This window comes from Oncorhynchus keta, unplaced genomic scaffold, assembly GCF_023373465.1.
Source record: "Oncorhynchus keta strain PuntledgeMale-10-30-2019 unplaced genomic scaffold, Oket_V2 Un_contig_1599_pilon_pilon, whole genome shotgun sequence".
Classification (NCBI taxonomy): Eukaryota; Metazoa; Chordata; class Actinopteri; order Salmoniformes; family Salmonidae; genus Oncorhynchus; species Oncorhynchus keta.
This window is the reverse complement of record NW_026279648.1, coordinates 572,501-592,729: the sequence shown is the minus strand read 5'-3', so window position 1 is coordinate 592,729 and position 20,229 is coordinate 572,501. Positions and strand designations below refer to the sequence as shown.

The 20,229-nt window shown below is 35.1% G+C and overlaps 1 protein-coding gene across 5 annotated transcripts in view; it reads right to left on the bottom strand.

Annotated features, from left to right (window-relative positions):
- LOC118376272 (ATP-dependent translocase ABCB1-like) overlaps window positions 1-20,229 on the bottom strand; it is a 46,402-nt gene that overhangs the window by 11,335 nt on the left and 14,838 nt on the right. For all 5 annotated transcript variants that reach the window (XM_052502689.1, XM_052502690.1, XM_052502691.1 and 2 more), the window contains 13 exons: window positions 18,511-18,621; window positions 18,296-18,421; window positions 17,921-18,124; window positions 17,361-17,531; window positions 17,081-17,242; window positions 16,746-16,922; window positions 16,257-16,403; window positions 15,996-16,100; window positions 15,739-15,816; window positions 2,173-2,256; window positions 1,900-2,103; window positions 1,695-1,795; window positions 1,396-1,536 (listed from right to left, as the gene is read on the bottom strand). In XM_052502689.1, coding sequence (XP_052358649.1) covers window positions 1,396-1,536; window positions 1,695-1,795; window positions 1,900-2,103; window positions 2,173-2,256; window positions 15,739-15,816; window positions 15,996-16,100; window positions 16,257-16,403; window positions 16,746-16,922; window positions 17,081-17,242; window positions 17,361-17,531; window positions 17,921-18,124; window positions 18,296-18,421; window positions 18,511-18,621 — 1,811 coding nt within the window. The remainder of the gene's footprint in view (window positions 1-1,395; window positions 1,537-1,694; window positions 1,796-1,899; window positions 2,104-2,172; window positions 2,257-15,738; window positions 15,817-15,995; window positions 16,101-16,256; window positions 16,404-16,745; window positions 16,923-17,080; window positions 17,243-17,360; window positions 17,532-17,920; window positions 18,125-18,295; window positions 18,422-18,510; window positions 18,622-20,229) is intronic.

Below are 20,229 nucleotides of genomic sequence, written 5' to 3'. Positions count from 1 at the left end.
ACAAATCCAAAGCAAGTCAATGTTACCGATATTATATTTACGAGCTTCATGTTCAAATCAATGTCCAAATCACCACTTCAAGTCCCCAGGGCACGTCTCTGTAATATGGGGGACCGAGTCTTTTGCTCCGTTGCCCCCTGCCTATGGAATGCTCTCCCTGACCATCTGAGAGCCGCTACATCAATTGGAGCCTTTAAAACACATTTCTACAGACTATTTCTCATAATCCTAATCTGAAGTATTTCAGCACCTAGCCTACTTTTGCTATTTCCTGCCTTGATTCAAATGATTTGCCCATGTAGAGTTTTGAGATAACACTGTAATGAAAAGCGATAAATAACTGCATCGAGTTACACAATCCATTTAAGATGCTATGATTTTGACATGAAGCACGAAATAATTAGCATTGGTTTTGCGTCACAAATGCTAAAACAGTGTATCAAGCTCGCTAAAGTCTCATTTAGGTTAAACTTAAATTATCTTGAAGTTATGCCAGAGAAATTTGAACTTCACATTGAAAGTGACAATACAACCGCATGACACTTAAAGGTGCAATATGTAGGAAATTGCTCTGCCATTTCCTGGTTGCTAAAATTCTAATAGTTTGTCTAATTTTAGTTTATGTGACAAAACAAGCAGAAGAGAATCATTGTACGATCTAAACCGCTGTGAAATATATTTTCACTAATCCAAAATATGGTATTTTCAGGTGTTTGAAGCTGGTGTAAAAAAAAATTAAGTAAAAGACGCAAAAACTAAACTTTAAAAAAATGAATGCATAGAAATATAGAAAATAGAACATACTTACTGCTTCTTAGACTTGGTTGGGTCGGCAAAAAAGTTGCATATTGCCGCTTTAATGACAATAGTAACATCTGTTTATGACAGACGTTATGTTGCTGTTATGACAGTGTTATGACTGACTTACACCTTTTCAAATAAAATGTTATCTAAGCCTTTAGTCGTGATATCTACTCTATAACATCCATTCCTATGGGTCACATGTTAGACATGTCATGGCTATATGGCCATTGTTGCTACGGTGATGAGTCCCTAGATCAGCGTTGACCTCCAACACACTTCCCAGTTAGGTAATGATTAACCACAATACTGGACCTTCTTGTCAGGCCTAGATGAGCTGGTCCGGGGTGTGTTCTACTATACCTAAGCTGTACAATGTACACACATCCTCCACTACTGTACCTGAGCTGTATTGTACAATGTATACACAAATCGGCACACTACTGTTCCTGTGTCCACCAAGAACCCATATTAGGGAAGCAATTGAGTCGTTCCAACATGGCCTTATAGTCACACAGGAAAAGGCTATAAGGACAGTTGTGAACATGGACACATGACTGAAGTAACCCAATCAAAGGTAGCTGCTGTACTCACAGGAAGACATTTTCAAAGGTCATGATGCCTTCCTCTATGAGCCAGGCTCCGAAGCGGAAGCAGCCTGCATAGGCAAAGTAGATCATGGCCTGAGAGAAGGAGAATGTGATGCCATACACATGGGCCTTCTTCTGAGAGTTCCTACAGAGGAAGAGAGAGAGAGAGAGATTAAAGAGAGGGGTGATTACATAAACAAAAGTAATATAGTACATTTACAAGACTGACACGGTTGACACATTAAAAACAGCATTGACTAGGACTTTTTATAATGGAAATTGTCAACTTTGTAGCACACGTACTTGAAAGGCACTATGAGGTTCTCCTGGTACAGAGACTCAAACTTCTGCTCTCTGGTGAGAGATGCCACCGTACGGATGTTCTCTATGGCCTCTGTGGCAATCTGACACACACACACTGGTTAGACTTGAGAGAAGAACATATAGATATTCACTGTTGCAAATTTTGGGAGCTATGAAGAGACTGTGTGTGTGAGTGGTTGTGTACCTTGCCAGCCTGTTCTAGCTCTTTCTTGTCTTTGACAGCGTGACCAGAGAGCATCTTCATCTGTATGCCTCCAGCTACAGCCATGACAGGTACCACACACAGGATGAGAAGAGTCAGCTGCCAGCCGTACACAAACGAGATGATCAGACTGGTGCCCAGGTTAGCCACGTTCTGGGCCAGAGTGGCCAAGCGCACTCCTGTCGCCTGGAGAGGGAGAGAGGGTTAGTGTGTGTGTGTGTGTGTGTTGTGTTCATGTGTGTACTTACTACTTACCCCCTGTACTTGTGCTGCGTCTGTAGCCAGTCTAGTGGTGAGAGCTCCAACACTGTTCTTGTGACTGTCATACCAGCCCAACTCCTACAGGGGAACGAAGAGAGTTACATGTTCAAATTGTCTCTATAACCTATTTGAGCCTTTATAAACACTCCATATATAAGCCTAAATAAACTGTCTTACCTTTAATAAACACTATATAGGCCTAAATAAACAGTCTAACCTTTATGAAACACTCTATAGGCCTAAATAAACTGTCTTACCTTTAATAAACACTATATAGGCCTAAATAAACTGTCTTGCCTTTAATAAACACTATATAGGCCTAAATAAACTGTCTTACCTTTAATAAACACTATATAGGCCTAAATAAACAGTCTAACCTTTATGAAACACTCTATAAGCCTAAATAAACTGTCTTACCTTTATTAAACACTCTATAAGCCTAAATAAACTGTCTTACCTTTATTAAACACTCTATAAGCCTAAATAAACTGTCTTACCTTTATTAAACACTCTATAAGCCTAAATAAACACATTTATTAAACACTCTATAAGCCTAAATAAACTGTCTTACCTTTATTAAACACTCTATAAGCCTAAATAAACAGTCTAACCTTTATGAAACACTCTATAAGCCTAAATAAACTGTCTTACCTTTATTAAACACTCTATCAGCCTAAATAAACTGTCTTACCTTTAATAAACACTATATAGGCCTAAATAAACTGTCTTACCTTTATTAAGCACTCTATAGGCCTAAATAAACTGTCTTGCCTTTAATAAACACTATATAAGCCTAAATAAACTGTCTTACCTTTAATAAACACTATATAGGCCTAAATAAACAGTCTAACCTTTATGAAACACTCTATAAGCCTAAATAAACTGTCTTACCTTTATTAAACACTCTATAAGCCTAAATAAACTGTCTTACCTTTATTAAACACTCTATAAGCCTAAATAAACTGTCTTACCTTTATTAAACACTCTATAAGCCTAAATAAACACATTTATTAAACACTCTATAAGCCTAAATAAACTGTCTTACCTTTATTAAACACTCTATAAGCCTAAATAAACAGTCTAACCTTTATGAAACACTCTATCAGCCTAAATAAACTGTCTTACCTTTAATAAACACTATATAGGCCTAAATAAACTGTCTTACCTTTATTAAGCACTCTATAGGCCTAAATAAACTGTCTTACCTTTATTAAACACTCTATAAGCCTAAATAAACACCTTTATTAAACACTCTATAGGCCTAAATAAACTGTCTTACCTTTAATAAACACTATATAGGCCTAAATAAACTGTCTTGCCTTTAATAAACACTATATAGGCCTAAATAAACTGTCTTACCTTTAATAAACACTATATAGGCCTAAATAAACTGTCTTGCCTTTAATAAACACTATATAGGCCTAAATAAACTGTCTTGCCTTTAATAAACACTCTATAGGCCTAAATAAACTGTCTTGCCTTTAATAAACACTCTATAAGCCTAAATAAACACCTTTATTAAACACTCTATAGGCCTAAATAAACTATCTTACCTTTATTAAACACCATATAAGCCTAAATAAACAGTCTAACCTTTATGAAACACTCTATAAGCCTAAATAAACTGTCTTACCTTTATTAAACACTCTATCAGCCTAAATAAACTGTCTTACCTTTAATAAACACTATATAGGCCTAAATAAACTGTCTTACCTTTATTAAGCACTCTATAGGCCTAAATAAACTGTCTTGCCTTTAATAAACACTATATAAGCCTAAATAAACTGTCTTACCTTTAATAAACACTATATAGGCCTAAATAAACAGTCTAACCTTTATGAAACACTCTATAAGCCTAAATAAACTGTCTTACCTTTATTAAACACTCTATAAGCCTAAATAAACTGTCTTACCTTTATTAAACACTCTATAAGCCTAAATAAACTGTCTTACCTTTATTAAACACTCTATAAGCCTAAATAAACACTTTTATTAAACACTCTATAAGCCTAAATAAACTGTCTTACCTTTATTAAACACTCTATAAGCCTAAATAAACAGTCTAACCTTTATGAAACACTCTATCAGCCTAAATAAACTGTCTTACCTTTAATAAACACTATATAGGCCTAAATAAACTGTCTTACCTTTATTAAGCACTCTATAGGCCTAAATAAACTGTCTTACCTTTATTAAACACTCTATAAGCCTAAATAAACACCTTTATTAAACACTCTATAGGCCTAAATAAACTGTCTTGCCTTTAATAAACACTATATAGGCCTAAATAAACTGTCTTACCTTTAATAAACACTATATAGGCCTAAATAAACTGTCTTGCCTTTAATAAACACTATATAGGCCTAAATAAACTGTCTTGCCTTTAATAAACACTCTATAGGCCTAAATAAACTGTCTTGCCTTTAATAAACACTCTATAAGCCTAAATAAACACCTTTATTAAACACTCTATAGGCCTAAATAAACTATCTTACCTTTATTAAACACCATATAAGCCTAAATAAACTGTCTTACCTTTAATAAACACTATATAGGCCTAAATAAACAGTCTAACCTTTATGAAACACTCTATAAGCCTAAATAAACAGTCTAACCTTTATGAAATACTCTATAAGCCTAAATAAACAGTCTAACCTTTATGAAAAACTCTATAAGCCTAAATAAACTGTCTTACCTTTATTAAACACTCTATAAGCCTAAATAAACAGTCTAACCTTTATGAAACACTCTATAAGCCTAAATAAACTGACTTACCTTTATTAAACACTCTATAGGCCTAAATAAACTGTCTTGCCTTTAATAAACACTATATAGGCCTAAATAAACTGTCTTGCCTTTAATAAACACTATATAGGCCTAAATAAACTGTCTTACCTTTATTAAGCACTCTATAGGCCTAAATAAACTGTCTTGCCTTTAATAAACACTCTATAGGCCTAAATAAACTGTCTTGCCTTTAATAAACACTCTATAGGCCTAAATAAACACCTTTATTAAACACTCTATAGGCCTAAATAAACTGTCTTACCTTTAATAAACACTATATAGGCCTAAATAAACTGTCTTACCTTTATTAAACACTCTATAAGCCTAAATAAACACCTTTATTAAACACTCTATAGGCCTAAATAAACTGTCTTACCTTTAATAAACACTCTATAGGCCTAAATAAACTGTCTTACCTTTAATAAACACTATATAGGCCTAAATAAACAGTCTTGCCTTTAATAAACACTATATAGGCCTAAATAAACTGTCTTACCTTTAATAAACACTATATAGGCCTAAATAAACTGTCTTGCCTTTAATAAACACTATATAGGCCTAAATAAACAGTCTTGCCTTTAATAAACACTATATAGGCCTAAATAAACTGTCTTACCTTTAATAAACACTATATAGGCCTAAATAAACTGTCTTGCCTTTAATAAACACTATATAGGCCTAAATAAACTGTCTTGCCTTTAATAAACACTCTATAGGCCTAAATAAACTGTCTTGCCTTTAATAAACACTCTATAAGCCTAAATAAACACCTTTATTAAACACTCTATAGGCCTAAATAAACTATCTTACCTTTATTAAACACTCTATAAGCCTAAATAAACTGTCTTACCTTTAATAAACACTATATAGGCCTAAATAAACAGTCTAACCTTTATGAAACACTCTATAAGCCTAAATAAACAGTCTAACCTTTATGAAACACTCTATAAGCCTAAATAAACAGTCTAACCTTTATGAAAAACTCTATAAGCCTAAATAAACTGTCTTACCTTTATTAAACACTCTATAAGCCTAAATAAACAGTCTAACCTTTATGAAACACGCTATAAGCCTAAATAAACAGTCTAACCTTTATGAAACACTCTATAAGCCTAAATAAACTGTCTTACCTTTATTAAACACTCTATAGGCCTAAATAAACTGTCTTGCCTTTAATAAACACTATATAGGCCTAAATAAACTGTCTTGCCTTTAATAAACACTATATAGGCCTAAATAAACTGTCTTACCTTTATTAAGCACTCTATAGGCCTAAATAAACTGTCTTGCCTTTAATAAACACTATATAAGCCTAAATAAACTGTCTTACCTTTAATAAACACTATATAGGCCTAAATAAACAGTCTAACCTTTATGAAACACTCTATAAGCCTAAATAAACTGTCTTACCTTTATTAAACACTCTATAAGCCTAAATAAACTGTCTTACCTTTATTAAACACTCTATAAGCCTAAATAAAATGTATTACCTTTATTAAACACTCTATAAGCCTAAATAAACACATTTATTAAACACTCTATAAGCCTAAATAAACTGTCTTACCTTTATTAAACACTCTATAAGCCTAAATAAACAGTATAACCTTTATGAAACACTCTATCAGCCTAAATAAACTGTCTTACCTTTAATAAACACTATATAGGCCTAAATAAACTGTCTTACCTTTATTAAGCACTCTATAGGCCTAAATAAACTGTCTTGCCTTTAATAAACACTATATAGGCCTAAATAAACTGTCTTGCCTTTAATAAACACTATATAGGCCTAAATAAACTGTCTTACCTTTATTAAACACTCTATAAGCCTAAATAAACACCTTTATTAAACACTCTATAGGCCTAAATAAACTGTCTTACCTTTAATAAACACTATATAGGCCTAAATAAACTGTCTTGCCTTTAATAAACACTATATAGGCCTAAATAAACTGTCTTACCTTTAATAAACACTATATAGGCCTAAATAAACTGTCTTGCCTTTAATAAACACTATATAGGCCTAAATAAACTGTCTTGCCTTTAATAAACACTCTATAGGCCTAAATAAACTGTCTTGCCTTTAATAAACACTCTATAAGCCTAAATAAACACCTTTATTAAACACTCTATAGGCCTAAATAAACTATCTTACCTTTATTAAACACCATATAAGCCTAAATAAACTGTCTTACCTTTAATAAACACTATATAGGCCTAAATAAACAGTCTAACCTTTATGAAACACTCTATAAGCCTAAATAAACAGTCTAACCTTTAAAACACTCTATAAGCCTAAATAAACAGTCTAACCTTTATGAAACACTCTATAAGCCTAAATAAACTGTCTTACCTTTATTAAACACTCTATAAGCCTAAATAAACAGTCTAACCTTTATGAAACACTCTATAAGCCTAAATAAACTGACTTACCTTTATTAAACACTCTATAGGCCTAAATAAACTGTCTTGCCTTTAATAAACACTATATAGGCCTAAATAAACTGTCTTGCCTTTAATAAACACTATATAGGCCTAAATAAACTGTCTTACCTTTATTAAGCACTCTATAGGCCTAAATAAACTGTCTTGCCTTTAATAAACACTCTATAGGCCTAAATAAACTGTCTTGCCTTTAATAAACACTCTATAGGCCTAAATAAACACCTTTATTAAACACTCTATAGGCCTAAATAAACTGTCTTACCTTTAATAAACACTATATAGGCCTAAATAAACTGTCTTACCTTTATTAAACACTCTATAAGCCTAAATAAACACCTTTATTAAACACTCTATAGGCCTAAATAAACTGTCTTACCTTTAATAAACACTATATAGGCCTAAATAAACTGTCTTGCCTTTAATAAACACTATATAGGCCTAAATAAACTGTCTTACCTTTAATAAACACTATATAGGCCTAAATAAACTGTCTTGCCTTTAATAAACACTATATAGGCCTAAATAAACTGTCTTGCCTTTAATAAACACTCTATAGGCCTAAATAAACTGTCTTGCCTTTAATAAACACTCTATAAGCCTAAATAAACACCTTTATTAAACACTCTATAGGCCTAAATAAACTATCTTACCTTTATTAAACACCATATAAGCCTAAATAAACTGTCTTACCTTTAATAAACACTATATAGGCCTAAATAAACAGTCTAACCTTTATGAAACACTCTATAAGCCTAAATAAACAGTCTAACCTTTATGAAACACTCTATAAGCCTAAATAAACAGTCTAACCTTTATGAAAAACTCTATAAGCCTAAATAAACTGTCTTACCTTTATTAAACACTCTATAAGCCTAAATAAACAGTCTAACCTTTATGAAACACTCTATAAGCCTAAATAAACTGTCTTACCTTTATTAAACACTCTATAGGCCTAAATAAACTGTCTTGCCTTTAATAAACACTATATAGGCCTAAATAAACTGTCTTGCCTTTAATAAACACTATATAGGCCTAAATAAACTGTCTTACCTTTATTAAGCACTCTATAGGCCTAAATAAACTGTCTTACCTTTATTAAACACTCTATAAGCCTAAATAAACAGTCTAACCTTTATGAAACACTCTATAAGCCTAAATAAACTGTCTTAACTTTATTAAACACTCTATAGGCCTAAATAAACTGTCTTGCCTTTAATAAACACTATATAGGCCTAAATAAACTGTCTTGCCTTTAATAAACACTATATAGGCCTAAATAAACTGTCTTGCCTTTAATAAACACTCTATAGGCCTAAATAAACTGTCTTGCCTTTAATAAACACTCTATAAGCCTAAATAAACACCTTTATTAAACACTCTATAGGCCTAAATAAACTATCTTACCTTTATTAAACACCATATAAGCCTAAATAAACTGTCTTACCTTTAATAAACACTATATAGGCCTAAATAAACAGTCTAACCTTTATGAAACACTCTATAAGCCTAAATAAACAGTCTAACCTTTAAAACACTCTATAAGCCTAAATAAACAGTCTAACCTTTATGAAAAACTCTATAAGCCTAAATAAACTGTCTTACCTTTATTAAACACTCTATAAGCCTAAATAAACAGTCTAACCTTTATGAAACACTCTATAAGCCTAAATAAACTGTCTTACCTTTATTAAACACTCTATAGGCCTAAATAAACTGTCTTGCCTTTAATAAACACTCTATAGGCCTAAATAAACTGTCTTGCCTTTAATAAACACTATATAGGCCTAAATAAACTGTCTTACCTTTATTAAACACTCTATAAGCCTAAATAAACACCTTTATTAAACACTCTATAGGCCTAAATAAAGTATCTTACCTTTATTAAACACCATATAAGCCTAAATAAACTGTCTTACCTTTAATAAACACTATATAGGCCTAAATAAACTGTCTTACCTTTAATAAACACTCTATAGGCCTAAATAAACACCTTTATTAAACACTCTATAGGCCTAAATAAACTGTCTTACCTTTAATAAACACTATATAGGCCTAAATAAACTGTCTTACCTTTATTAAACACTCTATAAGCCTAAATAAACACCTTTATTAAACACTCTATAGGCCTAAATAAACTGTCTTGCCTTTAATAAACACTCTATAGGCCTAAATAAACTGTCTTGCCTTTAATAAACACTATATAGGCCTAAATAAACACCTTTATTAAACACTCTATAGGCCTAAATAAACTGTCTTACCTTTAATAAACACTATATAGGCCTAAATAAACTGTCTTACCTTTATTAAACACTCTATAAGCCTAAATAAACACCTTTATTAAACACTCTATAGGCCTAAATAAAGTATCTTACCTTTATTAAACACCATATAAGCCTAAATAAACTGTCTTACCTTTAATAAACACTATATAGGCCTAAATAAACTGTCTTACCTTTAATAAACACTCTATAGGCCTAAATAAACACCTTTATTAAACACTCTATAGGCCTAAATAAACTGTCTTACCTTTAATAAACACTATATAGGCCTAAATAAACTGTCTTACCTTTATTAAACACTCTATAAGCCTAAATAAACACCTTTATTAAACACTCTATAGGCCTAAATAAACTGTCTTGCCTTTAATAAACACTATATAGGCCTAAATAAACTGGCTTGCCTTTAATAAACACTCTATAGGCCTAAATAAACAGTCTAACCTTTATGAAACACGCTATAAGCCTAAATAAACAGTCTAACCTTTATGAAACACTCTATAAGCCTAAATAAACAGTCTAACCTTTATGAAACACTCTATAAGCCTAAATAAACTGTCTTACCTTTATGAAACACTATATAGGCCTAAATAAACTGTCTTACCTTTATTAAGCACTCTATAGGCCTAAATAAACAGTCTAACCTTTAATAAACACTATATAGGCCTAAATAAACTGTCTTGCCTTTATGAAACACTCTATAAGCCTAAATAAACTGTCTTACCTTTATGAAACACTATATAGGCCTAAATAAACAGTCTAACCTTTATGAAACACTCTATAAGCCTAAATAAACTGTCTTACCTTTATTAAACACTCTATAGGCCTAAATAAACTGTCTTGCCTTTAATAAACACTATATAGGCCTAAATAAACTGTCTTGCCTTTAATAAACACTATATAGGCCTAAATAAACTGTCTTACCTTTATTAAGCACTCTATAGGCCTAAATAAACTGTCTTGCCTTTAATAAACACTCTATAGGCCTAAATAAACTGTCTTGCCTTTAATAAACACTATATAGGCCTAAATAAACTGTCTTACCTTTATTAAACACTCTATAAGCCTAAATAAACACCTTTATTAAACACTCTATAGGCCTAAATAAAGTATCTTACCTTTATTAAACACCATATAAGCCTAAATAAACTGTCTTACCTTTAATAAACACTATATAGGCCTAAATAAACTGTCTTACCTTTAATAAACACTCTATAGGCCTAAATAAACACCTTTATTAAACACTCTATAGGCCTAAATAAACTGTCTTACCTTTAATAAACACTATATAGGCCTAAATAAACTGTCTTATCTTTATTAAACACTCTATAAGCCTAAATAAACACCTTTATTAAACACTCTATAGGCCTAAATAAACTGTCTTGCCTTTAATAAACACTATATAGGCCTAAATAAACTGGCTTGCCTTTAATAAACACTCTATAGGCCTAAATAAACAGTCTAACCTTTATGAAACACGCTATAAGCCTAAATAAACAGTCTAACCTTTATGAAACACTCTATAAGCCTAAATAAACAGTCTAACCTTTATGAAACACTCTATAAGCCTAAATAAACTGTCTTACCTTTATGAAACACTATATAGGCCTAAATAAACTGTCTTACCTTTATTAAGCACTCTATAGGCCTAAATAAACAGTCTAACCTTTAATAAACACTATATAGGCCTAAATAAACTGTCTTGCCTTTAATAAACACTATATAGGCCTAAATAAACTGTCTTACCTTTATTAAGCACTCTATAGGCCTAAATAAACTGTCTTACCTTTAATAAACACTCTATAGGCCTAAATAAACTGTCTTACGTTTAATAAACACTATATAGGCCTAAATAAACTGTCTTACCTTTAATAAACACTATATAGGCCTAAATAAACTGTCTTACCTTTAATAAACACTATATAGGCCTAAATAAACTGTCTTACCTTTATTAAACACTCTATAAGCCTAAATAAACACCTTTATTAAACACTCTATAGGCCTAAATAAACTGTCTTGCCTTTAATAAACACTATATAGGCCTACATAAACTGGCTTGCCTTTAATAAACACTCTATAGGCCTAAATAAACAGTCTAACCTTTATTAAACACGCTATAAGCCTAAATAAACAGTCTAACCTTTATGAAACACTCTATAAGCCTAAATAAACAGTCTAACCTTTATGAAACACTCTATAAGCCTAAATAAACTGTATTACCTTTATGAAACACTATATAGGCCTAAATAAACTGTCTTACCTTTATTAAGCACTCTATAGGCCTAAATAAACAGTCTAACCTTTAATAAACACTATATAGGCCTAAATAAACTGTCTTGCCTTTAATAAACACTATATAGGCCTAAATAAACTGTCTTACCTTTATTAAACACTCTATAGGCCTAAATAAACTGTCTTACCTTTATTAAACACTCTATAAGCCTAAATAAACTATCTTACCTTTAATAAACACTATATAGTCCTAAATAAACACCTTTAATAAACACTATATAGTCCTAAATAAACACCTTTAATACACACTATATAGGCCTAAATAAACACCTTTATTAAACACAATATAGGCCTAAATAAACTGTCTTACCTTTAATAAACACTATATAGGCCTAAATAAACTATCTTACCTTTAATAAACACTATATAGTCCTAAATAAACACCTTTAATAAACACTATATAAGCCTAAATAAACGGTCTTACCTTTATTAAACACTCTATAAGCCTAAATAAACACCTTTATTAAACACTCTATAGGCCTAAATAATCTGTCTTACCTTTAATAAACACTATATAGGCCTAAATAAACTGTCTTACCTTTATTAAACACTCTATAAGCCTAAATAAACACCTTTATTAAACACTCTATAGGCCTAAATAAACTATCTTACCTTTATTAAACACCATATAAGCCTAAATAAACTGTCTTACCTTTAATAAACACTATATAGGCCTAAATAAACACCTTTATTAAACACTCTATATGCCCAAATAAACTATCTTACCTTTAATAAACACTATATAGGCCTAAATAAACACCTTTATTAAACACTATATAAGCCTAAATAAACACCTTTATTAAACACCCTATAAGCCTAAATAAACACCTTTATTAAACACCCTATAAGCCTAAATAAACTGTCTTACCTTTAATAAACACTATATAGGCCTAAATAAACTGTCTTGCCTTTAATAAACACTACATAGGCCTAAATAAACACCTTTATTAAACACTCTATAAGCCTAAATAAACTGTCTTGCCTTTATTAAACACTCTATAAGCCTAAATAAACTGTCTTACCTTTAGTAAACACTCTATAGGCCTAAATAAACTGTCTTGCCTTTATTAAACACTCTATAAGCCTAAATAAACTGTCTTACCTTTATTAAACACTCTATAAACCTAAATAAACTGTCTTACCTTTAATAAACACTATATAGGCCTAAATAAACACCTTTAATAAACACTCTATAGGCCTAAATAAACTGTCTTACCTTTAATAAACACTCTATAGGCCTAAATAAACTGTCTTACCTTTATTAAACACTCTATAAGCCTAAATAAACTGTCTTACCTTTAATAAACACTATATAGGCCTAAATAAACACCTTTATTAAACACTCTATAGGCCTAAATAAACTGTCTTACCTTTAATAAACACTATATAGGCCTAAATAAACACCTTTATTAAACACTCTATAGGCCTAAATAAACTGTCTTGCCTTTAATAAACACTATATAGGCCTAAATAAACACCTTTATTAAACACTCTATAGGCCTAAATAAACTGTCTTGCCTTTAATAAACACTATATAGGCCTAAATAAACACCTTTAATAAACACTATATAGGCCTAAATAAACTGTCTTACCTTTAATAAACACTATATAGGCCTAAATAAACTGTCTTACCTTTATTAAACACTCTATAAGCCTAAATAAACACCTTTATTAAACACTCTATAGGCCTAAATAAACTGTCTTGCCTTTAATAAACACTATATAGGCCTACATAAACTGGCTTGCCTTTAATAAACACTCTATAGGCCTAAATAAACAGTCTAACCTTTATGAAACACGCTATAAGCCTAAATAAACAGTCTAACCTTTATGAAACACTCTATAAGCCTAAATAAACAGTCTAACCTTTATGAAACACTCTATAAGCCTAAATAAACTGTATTACCTTTATGAAACACTATATAGGCCTAAATAAACTGTCTTACCTTTATTAACACTCTATAGGCCTAAATAAACAGTCTAACCTTTATTAAACACTCTATAGGCCTAAATAAACTGTCTTACCTTTAATAAACACTATATAGGCCTAAATAAACTGTCTTACCTTTAAACACTCTATAGGCCTAAATAAACTGTCTTACCTTTAATAAACACTATATAGGCCTAAATAAACACCTTTATTAAACACTCTATAGGCCTAAATAAACTGTCTTACCTTTAATAAACACTATATAGTCCTAAATAAACACCTTTATTAAACACTCTATAGTCCTAAATAAACACCTTTAATAAACACTATATAGGCCTAAATAAACACCTTTATTAAACACTCTATAGGCCTAAATAAACTATCTTACCTTTAATAAACACTATATAGGCCTAAATAAACTATCTTACTTTAATAAACACTATATAGGCCTAAATAAACTGTCTTCCCTTATTAAACACTCTATAAGCCTAAATAAACTGTCTTACCTTTATTAAACACTCTATAAGCCTAAATAAACACCTTTATTAAACACTCTATAGGCCTAAATAATCTGTCTTACCTTTAATAAACACTATATAGGCCTAAATAAACTGTCTTACCTTTATTAAACACTCTATAAGCCTAAATAAACACCTTTATTAAACACTCTATAGGCCTAAATAAACTATCTTACCTTTATTAAACACCATATAAGCCTAAATAAACTGTCTTACCTTTAATAAACACTATATAGGCCTAAATAAACACCTTTATTAAACACTCTATATGCCCAAATAAACTATCTTACCTTTAATAAACACTATATAGGCCTAAATAAACACCTTTATTAAACACTATATAAGCCTAAATAAACACCTTTATTAAACACTCTATAAGCCTAAATAAACTGTCTTGCATTTATTAAACACCCTATAAGCCTAAATAAACACCTTTATTAAACACCCTATAAGCCTAAATAAACTGTCTTACCTTTAATAAACACTATATAGGCCTAAATAAACTGTCTTGCCTTTAATAAACACTACATAGGCCTAAATAAACACCTTTATTAAACACTCTATAAGCCTAAATAAACTGTCTTGCCTTTATTAAACACTCTATAAGCCTAAATAAACTGTCTTACCTTTAGTAAACACTCTATAGGCCTAAATAAACTGTCTTGCCTTTATTAAACACTCTATAAGCCTAAATAAACTGTCTTACCTTTATTAAACACTCTATAAACCTAAATAAACTGTCTTACCTTTAATAAACACTATATAGGCCTAAATAAACACCTTTAATAAACACTCTATAGGCCTAAATAAACTGTCTTACCTTTAATAAACACTCTATAGGCCTAAATAAACTGTTTACCTTTATTAAACACTCTATAAGCCTAAATAAACTGTCTTACCTTTAATAAACACTATATAGGCCTAAATAAACACCTTTATTAAACACTCTATAGGCCTAAATAAACTGTCTTACCTTTAATAAACACTATATAGGCCTAAATAAACACCTTTATTAAACACTCTATAGGCCTAAATAAACTGTCTTGCCTTTAATAAACACTATATAGGCCTAAATAAACACCTTTATTAAACACTCTATAGGCCTAAATAAACTGTCTTGCCTTTAATAAACACTATATAGGCCTAAATAAACACCTTTATTAAATACTCTATAGGCCTAAATAAACTGTATTGCCTTTATTAAACACCCTATAAGCCTAAATAAACTGTCTTACCTTTAATAAACACTATATAGGCCTAAATAAACTGTCTTGCCTTTATTAAACACCCTATAAGCCTAAATAAACTGTCTTGCCTGTTTCATCATGGCTTTAAAGGCCATCAGTCTCAGCTTCATGGTCAGAATCTCACCGGCCTTCCCAAAACAGAATCCCTGGAGAGAAGACAACCACGTATCACAGTCATAGTAAGTAAAACTTCAAGATGCTGTCGATCAATAGAAATACATTTGGGACCACTGACCTGCTGTAGGATAGATACAAACCTAAGCCCCTCCCACATTCTGTCGCTCATTCGTCATGTTATTTTTCATTAGGTGAGGTGTGTGCGTACCTGCAGGAACATGGTTATGAAAGAGACGACTCCAATGAGGGCGAACATGATAGAGTAGAACGAGGAGCGTTGTCTAACTAGTTCCTGGTCTTGCTCTGCAAACACCTGAAACATGACAACAACACAAACATGATCATCTGAGATGATGATATTTGATGGAATATGACTAATTCAACTTTCAGTAATGAGAAGATGAATAAACTGAAATAAATGAGTGAACATAGAATGATGATATCTGGTATTAACTGATATTTAACATACAGCGATGATTTTAGAGAAGATGACAGCGAAGAAAGGCTGCATGCCCCCGTTGATAGTGGCACAGATCACACCAACCACCATATAGGGCCACTCAGGAAGGTTCAGCTTCAACACCTTCAGAAACGACACAGGAGGAATCTCCTCATCCTGGGGAGATAGAGAAGACAGAGAGAGAGGAAGAAGAGAGAAAGGAAGGAGAGAGAAGAGAGAGAAAAAGAGAGTGAGAGGAAGGAGAGAGAGAGAAGATAGAGAAAGAAAGGAAGGAGAGAGAAATAGAGAGAGAAGACAGAGAAAGGAAGGAGAGAGAAGAGAGAAAGGAAGGAGAGAGAAGAGAGAGAGAAGACAGAGAAAAGAAGGAGAGAGAGAGAGAGAGATCATCAGAAACATTCCAAATGGTACACCAATTATGTCCCACAGTGTGTCCACCACTGATCCTGGATTAAAATGGGAATATCCCTTCCAGTTAGTATCTCTAGCTCCATAGCCTACCTCTTCTTCCACCTCTGTCTTGTCCTGGTCTCCTTTCTCTGAGCCGATGAAGGACGATCCCTTGGTAGATTTCCTCCTGATGAGGGTGGTCTCTGAGAACGGCATCACTGACGGACTCTTCTCCTCCAGAACCTGCTCCTCCACAGCCTCCTCGCCCTCCTCAGGACTCTTAAACGTCTGGAAGAACACAACCGAATAGAATATAGAGTCAAATATGTGTATTTGTTTGTTATGTGGCGTATGTGTGACACTGTTTTGATAACGCTGTTACCTAAATGGTGACGTAGATGCAAGATGTGTGAAGAGGGTGTGAGGAGGGTGTGTGTGTGTGTTACCTGCATGGTGACCAGTGTGTGGTAGACTCCTTCTTTTTCCATCAGTTGGCTGTGTGTTCCCAGCTCTACAATCTCTCCCTTCTGGAAGCCTGCGATGACATCAGCATTACGGATAGTAGACAGACGATGGGCCACCACGATGGTAGTACGACCCTGTCTCACCTGGAGGGGGAGGGAGGAGGGGGAAGGGGGAGGGAAGAGAGGGGCATAGCCATGTTTAGTAGATGTTGATAAACTGGTGCAAATGGTGCATGTGTCTGTCTGTCTGTGTGTCCTCTACCTTGTCCAAAGCAGCCTGTACGATGGTCTCACTCTCGGCATCGAGGGCTGAGGTAGCCTCATCCAACAAGAGAATCTTAGGGTTGCGTACGAGAGCGCGTGCGATAGCGATCCTCTGTTTCTGTCCTCCACTCATCTGGGTTCCTCTGTCTCCAACTAGAGTCTCAAACTTCTGCTCAACAGAAACAATATTATCATCATACTGTAATCAATCATTATCTAGCATTAGTTATAGTACTACCACTACAACTACTTCTACTACACACACACACACACACACACACACACACACACACACACACACACACACACACACACACACACACACACACACACACACACACACACACACACACACACACACACACACACACACAAACAAACCACACTCACGGACAGACAGACACACACACACAGACAGACACTCACACCACACTCACGGACAGACAGACACACACACACACACAGACAGACAGACACTCACACCACACTCACGGACAGACAGACACACACACACACAGACAGACAGAGTAATATACACAGACAGACACAGTAACATACATCAGGTAGTGTCATGATGAAGTCGTAGGCGTTGGCCTCCCTAGCAGCCTGTTCTATCTCCTGATGTGTGACGTCAGGTCGTCCGTAGCGGATGTTCTCAGCGATGGTGGTAGCAAACAGGATGGGCTCCTGACTGACAACGCCAATCATCTCTCTCAGGAAGCGCACGTTCAGGGAGCGCACGTCATGACCATCTACACACACCTACAGAACACAGAGGGCATAGTTACAGAACAGATACTGTGTGTGTGTGTGTGTGTGTGTGTGTGTGTGTGTGTGTGTGTGTGTGTGTGTGTGTGTGTGTGTGTGTGTGTGTGTGTGTGTGTGTGTGTGTGTGTGTGTGTGTGTGTGTGTGTGTGTGTCCATGATACTCACTGATCCATCTTGTGGATCATAGAACCGCTGCAGCAGCTGAACGGTGGTGCTTTTCCCACAGCCACTACTGCCTACCAGAGCTATGGTCTGGCCACTACACACGCTCAGAGACATTCCATTCAACACCTACAAAGAGACACACACAGAAACACACCGTTTAACATCTACAAACATCTACTGGACATCAACAGACACGTAAAGAAGGCAGCACATACTTTGACGTTGGGTCGTGAGGGGTAGGTGAAATGGATGTTGTTAAACTCTATGTTTCCTTTGATGACATCAGGCTTGTGGCCGTGGTCTGAGTAGCTGTTGATGTGGGGTTTCTGAACAGACAAACAACAACAGCAGTGAGACTTACAACATAAACATGTAGGTGTGAACATTCAAGCAGGTCACCAACTAATACTATTACTGGACACATAAATGATACCATAAAATACTACAGGCCTATTATACTGCCGGTAACTATTTTTCAACCAATATGGTGCGTGAGAAGAGTATCCTGGTTTATACAGCAGCATAAACATCCCCTTCTGAAGACTCCCTGTATTCCTGACTGCTCAGCGGGGAAAGATGTGTTATTCTACTGTGTGTTAAGCGCTCTACAGAGTCCCAACAGTTTCCCCATTCACACCATAGACATTATATAAGTAGGCAGTAATTCCAGCTGGAATTCAAGGCCCCATTCAGAGCAGCTCGCAGCTAAAATGGTGGGCCGAATCAGAAAGGATTGATTCTGGTGGGAGTGTGGTGATTGGTGATTGGGGACTGTGCTTTAGCCTCCTGCTCTCTTTTCGTCCCCTCCCTCCACCCTCGTTCTTTCCATCAGGCCTCACTTCCTCGATAAGTCCCCTGCCTCTCTCTCCCCTTTGTCTGTGAGTCCCCTGCCTCTCTCTCCCCTTTGTCTGGGAGTCCCCTGCCTCTCTCTCCCCTTTGTCTGGGAGTCCCCTGCCTCTCTCCCCCTTTGTCTGGGAGTCCCCTGCCTCTCTCTCCCCTCCCGCTATGAGTCCCCTGCCTCTCTCTCCCCTCCCTCTATGAGTCCCCTGCCTCTCTCTGCCCTCTCTCTATGAGTCCCCTGCCTCTCTCTCCCCTCCCTCTATGAGTCCCCTGCCTCTCTCTCCCCTCCCTCTATGAGTCCCCTGCCTCTCTCTCCCCTCCCTCTATGAGTCCCCTGCCTCTCTCTCCCCTCCCTCTATGAGTCCCCTGCCTCTCTCTCCCCTCCCTCTATGAGTCCCCTGCCTCTCTCTGCCCTCCCTCTATGAGTCCCCTGCCTCTCTCTCCCCTCCCTCTATGAGTCCCCTGCCTCTCTCTCCCCTCCCTCTATGAGTCCCCTGCCTCTCTCTCCCCTTTGTCTGGGAGTCCCCTGCCTCTCTCTCCCCTTTGTCTGGGAGTCCCCTGCCTCTCTCTCCCCTTTGTCTGGGAGTCCCCTGCCTCTCTCCCCCCTTTGTCTGGGAGTCCCCTGCCTCTCTCTCCCCTCCCGCTATGAGTCCCCTGCCTCTCTCTGTGAGTCCCCCACTTCTCTCTCCCCTCTCTCTGTGAGTCCCCCACTTCTCTCTCCCCTCTCTCTGTGAGTCCCCTGCCTCTCTCTCCCCTCTCACTATGAGTCCCCTGCCTCTCTCTCCCCTCTCTCTATGAGTCCCCTGCCTCTCTCTGTGAGTCCCCCACTTCTCTCTCCCCTCTCACTATGAGTCCCCTGCCTCTCTCTCCCCTCTCTCTATGAGTCCCCTGCCTCTCTCTCCCCTCTCACTATGAGTCCCCTGCCTCTCTCTGCCCTCTCTCTATGAGTCCCCTGCCTCTCTCTGCCCTCCCTCTATGAGTCCCCTGCCTCTCTCTCCCCTCCCTCTATGAGTCCCCTGCCTCTCTCTCCCCTCCCTCTATGAGTCCCCTGCCTCTCTCTGTGAGTCCCCCACTTCTCTCTCCCCTCTCTCTGT